We start from the raw sequence: 6,000 nt of genomic DNA, 5'->3' as shown, positions 1-6,000 counted from the left end.
TTTTGAGGGACTCAAACCCTCAACAAGCTTTGGGGTTTAAGTATTTAATGCCATTGAAGCTTTTATAATTTTACTTAACCTTTTATTTAACCGGTAAAAACACATTGAGACTGAGGGCTGTATTTTGCGTGTCTTAAGTACCAGGTCTTATTCCCTAACTTGAGTAAACTAAAGACCTGGAGGCGTGATCAATGCCATTTGGCTATTCTGAGTGGCCAAAGAGCATTGACCACGCCTCCAGGTCTTTAGTTTACTCAAGTTAGGGAATAAGACCTGGTACTTAAGACACGCAAAATACAGCCCTCAGTCTCTTTTGCAAGTGTGAACTGGCCAAGAGGCAGAAACAAAAAAAACTAGAAAAAGTGCCCTTCCGGGCACAGGTCTCCACCAGGTTATCCACAGATCCGTGCAGTTAGAGGTAAAAACACTTTTGGGCCAGTTATAGCGCCACCTTGAGGCTGAGTTGAAATTGTTCATGTGGCATTTCGTCCTGGGCCTAGTGGGAATGTGGGTGCACAATTTCACGGAAATCACGCGATGTGTTCATGATTTGCAGCATTTTGTTTGAAACTGAGCACTCCTGTGAACTTTGGAAGCCAATCTTAACCAATCAGGATGGAGTCTGATAAATCTGAAAGACCCGTTTCGTTGAATGGCTCTAGAGAGACTGTGTACCAATTTGCGTGATGTTTGGACAAAATCTGTAGGTGTACTGTGCAAAAACTTGTTTTGCACAAAGCGGCCTCCTGGTGGCGCTATAACAGGCCGTTCTGGAAAGTTTGGGGCAGAGGTTCATGGTTGGCATCCAGGGAGTGTGTGTGCAAAATTTGGCATCGACCGGGTTAACGGTGGCTGAGATTAGCTGTTCACGGACGGACGGACGGACGGACGGACACACGGACGGACGGACGGAGTGCAAAACATACTCTCCCCATGCCTTCGGCTGGTGGAGACAACTAAATCCCACCCCAAAATAGTTTAGCAACGGTTGCTATGCAGGTCAAGCTTTCTTCGCTGCTAACGTGCCTATTGGACAAGCATGGGTTGGGGAGGGACTTAGTGAAGGGCTAATTCATGAAGCTTCATGTGAAGCTCATGGGACAGACAGACCTGGAAATGTCCAAGTAGAAGACAGACAGACAGACAGACAAGACCGACAGACAGACAGACAAGACAAGACAAGACAAGACAAAACAAGACAAGACCGACAGACAGACAGACAGACCTGGTGATGTCCCAGTGTGCATGGTCGTGCACGAGGATGTAGAGCGTGTAGGAGTTGCTGTGCGCTTGCTGCAGGAGGTCGTCGATGCGCGCCCGCGCGCCCTGGTCCATCTTCATCACGTAGCGCTCTGCCTCCCTCTGGGACAGGCCCTCCTCGTCCAACACGCCCAGCTGCTGCAGGATGCCTGGACACGACACACGACGCACGCACGCACGCACACACACACACACACACACACACACACACACACACACACACACACAAAGGGCGTCACACACAAGGATAATACTACCGTATGAAGCAAGCGCCTATGTCCACCTGTGCTGCACTCTCATTGGCTGTAGCTTGTCTCTGCTGGTCACAAGCCTTTTCACACAGCATGATTTACAATCGCTGGGTTTCCTTGCATGGCATGATCCCTCTGGGAAATCTGCGATGCAAGTGCTCGTATGCACACATACAGTAGACATCAAAGGGGGGCTTCAGCCCCTGCCCTTTTACCCGTCTGTAAAAAAACTGCCCTTTCCAGACCACGAATGCAGCATTTACTACATGGTGAAAGAAATGCAAAATGCCTCTCCTTTCCATGCCATATATATATACCGGAAGGCAGCATGAAGGAGAATTGCATTTTTTCCGAAGTCTCCTGAACTTGAACGCAGCATTTTTCGTTGAACAAATTTGTTTCGAAATCCATGTCGTTACACACCGCATCTCCACTATAGCTAAAGAGTGCTGAAGAGTGCTAAAGAGTGTCGAAAATAGCTGATCTACAAGCTCTCTCAACACGTCGCGCAGCGACACGTTGTGAACTTGTAGATCTTCTATTTCTCTCAGCTGGGGAAAAGAATATCAAATAAAACTAGAGAATACTATTCCTGAAGAAACAGTGTGGGCTCGAGATGATGACGTCACAGCAACCCTCCCTTTGTCTTCCTATTGGTTGACCCAGATGACGTCACAGCCCAGAGGGCAAACAGCCCCGGGACGAATATAACACGAGCGTCGCAGTCCCGCCCCCTCGAGAGACCCGGAAAAGAATCCCCCGTTCATTTTCCTCATAGACTTTTCAGAAAGTATTTATTTAAAGACGTTTACGCCGCGGACAAAGCCAACTCTTGTCTTGACAAATCATGACAATAAACACAATGTTTTGGGCCGAACAAATAATTTGAAAAAAACGGCAGGTTGAACTTTTTTTGCTTTGTAATTATTTGTTTGGTCAAAAATATTGTGTTTGTTGTCAATGATTTGTCACGACTCGAGTTGGCTTCGTACGACGCTTAAAAGGTCTTTTCAATAAATACTTTTTGAAATGTCTATGGGGAAAATGCGAAAATGCTAATTATTTCCTGGGCCTGGCGTCGTCATGAAAGTGAAAAAAAAGTTAAAAAAAACAAAAAAAAACAAGTAAAGTAAATATAAACGGATGAATTTTGACCTGAGATCTAAAATCCTGACAGCGTTCCGAAAAACACTGAAGCACTGAGAAAACTGTTGCGCCTTTCTTCGTCCTTTTTTTCTCTTCAAACTTAACTACGGTAGCGGTGGTCTCAAAAACATAAGGAAAACTTTGACTGGAAAAGACTCGCTCACCGTATGGAAAAAGAAGTAAAACTCCTTGAGACTGAGACTTAGAAAAATATATTTTCTTTTATTTTATCATGCTGTGCTCATGGTGCTCTGTGCTCATGGTGCAATTAAAAAGCAAACCTTTCGGCCCTCAGACCTTCGTCAGTGCTATGGTTTTTCACAGACAAAGAACTTACTTTTAAACAACTCCAAAACAATACAGCTCAGGTGCTGATAATTACTAATTGGTGACATCACCTCCATGTCCACGCCCACAATCAGGTGATGAAAATATATTTTTCTAAGTCTCAGTCTAAGGAGTTTTACTTCTTTTTCTATACGGTGAGCGAGTCTTTGTCAGTCGTTCTTCAATTTTTTCAAAAACAGCAGACCTACAAGCTCGTAGCGAGACACTCGGTGCCGCGCTACGAGCTTGTAGATCTGCTGTTTTTCAATAGCTAAAGCATAACATAATGCTAACACCAAAAGGGTTTTTTAAAGATAGAATAACATTGGTATTAAAGAACATTGGTAGTAATATATTTCCGCCATATCCACAAGAACATTGGTAGTAATATATTTCCCTGCCATATCCCCACCAGAGTTCCAGAGGTGCATGACGGTCTGGTGGAAGGTGACCTCCGATGGCGGGACACAGATGAGGAAGTCGAGCCGGTCGAAGGAGCCCAGGTCCAGGTTCTGAGTGGAGGAGTCGGCGATGGCGCACACGTGAGACAGCAGCTTCCTGGCCACCGCCAGCTGGATGGGGCGCACGGTGCACCACTCCACGCTGTACTCTGCGAGCGCACGCACACACACACACACACACACACACACACACACACACACACACACACACACACACACACACACACACACACACACACACACACACACACACACACACACACACACACACACACACACACACACACACACACACACACACAGGTACATACCTTTATTAGATATTCACTATTACCCATTGACAAAGTAAACGTTTTTCAGACCTGTTTATTTATGTTTATATAAAAAAAATGCATACAAGACATTCCGTCTTCTTTTCACAATTTCTTCCGTGTTACTTCTGACATTCACTCCTACCCCACAAGGCAAAGAGATCATTTTGAATGACCCTATTGTCGCACTTCCAAACATCAATCTTTCATCAAATTTAGAGGCCCTCATCTATGGAACTCCCTAGATGCTTCACTTAAATCCTCAGTATCCTTGCCAATATTCAAAAACATCTAAAGAAATATCTTATTTCTTCCTCTCCGTAGATTACATGTTTTACTTTGCTGCGCTATATTTTCTTTTGTGTGTTTGTTGTTGTATTGTTTATTTCCGTTTTTTGTGCAGTCTGTGTTTTTATTTCTTTACTGCACAGCTGCCCCCCTTTGCCAACTTGTAGACTTTTGTACTGTTCTTTATGAACTTTTAATCTGTTTAAACCAATGACCTCTTCCTACAGGAAAGGATTCCAAATAAGCCAGCTGGCTTCTTCCCTTCCTTGCATTGTAATTTTGTTTTGATATGTTATTGTCTATTTTTTGTACTAAATGCTAAATAAATAAACCTAAACCTAAATACCGTAGGTATATATACACAGCCAATGTTTGTTGACTAGCTAAAAACTTCACATAGATTGTGCATTACATTCACCCATTCACACACACATTCATACACTGATGGCGGCGGAAGCCATGCGAGGTTACCAAACCAGCACATCGGGAGCAATCTGGGGTTCAGTGTCGACCTGCTCTATACCTCCTGTGTGTGTATGTGTGTGTGTCTCACCTGAACAGGTGTCCTTGGGACTCGGCGGTGTGTCTTTGGGGCTGGGTGTGTCTTTAGGACTCGGTGTGTCTTTGGGGCTGTGTGTGGTGCAGTTCTCTGGACTGTTTGAGTCTTTGGGACTGTCCTCTGCAGCGCCTTTGGGACTGTGCGTGTCTTTCGGACTCTTGTCTTCCGTTGACTCCTGGCTGCTGGATGACGGAGAGGGCTGTCTGCTGTCCACGCCGGTCGCTCCGTCCAGCAGAGAATCGACACTTCCGTCTAAAACAAAAAGCCACACACGACGCTTTACCAGTCAGACCCACCAAGCCCCCAGTAAGGCTATATCAAACGTTGAAGATGCCACTATAGCTACTGGCCAAATGTGGAACTGCAGCACTTTCATGGAGGTGGACGGACGTTCATGACGTCACGTGCGTAAGCAATTGAGGTCCAGGGATAGGCTATAGGCTAAACGTCCGCTCGCTCGAGCCATTGAGTTATAATTATACTTCCGGCAGTCTTCTGGGGGCTTCAAAACGCCACTGAGCAACTTCCACTGAAATGAATAGGGCGGGGGGGGGGGGGGGGGGGAACTCTCCGGTTTCGGTCTCTATCATTTTAATACTCAGTGAGTCAGACAGAGTACCGGTATGTGGCTTCTCAACGGCTCCACCCGCATCATGAGCAGTGTTGGTTTCGTCGACTAAAACTAAGACGACAAAATGTCAATGAATTCTACTGGCCAGATTTGAAGCTATTACTTTTGTTTTTTTGCCCTTGTTCAATTTACTGCATTTATGAATATGCACTTTGAACTACACTTGTGTCTGAAAGGTGCTCCTTTGCGCCATGAGCTTGTAGATCAACTATTTTCACAACTTTATAAATTTTCACATTGATGGAATTTCTTATATTTTTAATGTATTTATTCGAGAAATTACTGTTTTTAAATCATGATAATTTTGTCCTCTTTTTTGTCTTATTCCTTAGCATCCTTAGATGCACAGTGATCTACAGCAGTAGTTCTCAAACTTTTTTTTTATGTCAAGAACCCCCAAATGAATATGTATTTGGCCGTACATAGATCAGAAAATGAGATTCCTCTGTGTACCACCAGAGGGGGCTAGTGTACACGTATCACAGGTTGACAACAACTGTACAACAATGGACACATTATATGTCCATGGGTGACTTACAGTATTAGGGCCAGCTTCATGCTGCATTTAGTCATTGTTATGTTTGATAGGATCATTTCTGTGCCAGACCTTTGTGTTGCACTGGTTTGATTTAGAGAAATTACCCATTTTGACCTGACAGAAAACAGTTTTCTGAAAAACCTATGTTTTTATGTCAGTGGTTCTCAAACATTTTCATGTCAAGGACCCCCAAAAATTATATGTAAGTGGGCCGTCGACCCCCATCTC

General features: G+C 44.4%; 1 protein-coding gene across 1 annotated transcript in view; it reads right to left on the bottom strand.

The window, feature by feature from the left end:
* greb1 (growth regulating estrogen receptor binding 1) overlaps nt 1–6,000 on the bottom strand; it is a gene marked incomplete at its 3' end in the record, with an annotated part of 67,361 nt that overhangs the window by 23,932 nt on the left and 37,429 nt on the right. Inside the window, exons 14-16 of the mRNA XM_083759322.1 lie at nt 4,598–4,855; nt 3,397–3,594; nt 1,226–1,409 (exon numbers count right to left, since the gene is read on the bottom strand). Of these exons, the coding sequence (XP_083615448.1) occupies nt 1,226–1,409; nt 3,397–3,594; nt 4,598–4,855 (640 nt within the window). The remainder of the gene's footprint in view (nt 1–1,225; nt 1,410–3,396; nt 3,595–4,597; nt 4,856–6,000) is intronic.

Source organism: Protomyctophum parallelum (genome assembly GCF_964188405.1).
Source record: "Protomyctophum parallelum genome assembly, chromosome: 2".
NCBI lineage: Eukaryota > Metazoa > Chordata > Actinopteri > Myctophiformes > Myctophidae > Protomyctophum > Protomyctophum parallelum.
The sequence above is the reverse complement of the archived record's forward strand: the minus strand, read 5'-3'. Positions and strand labels throughout refer to the sequence as shown.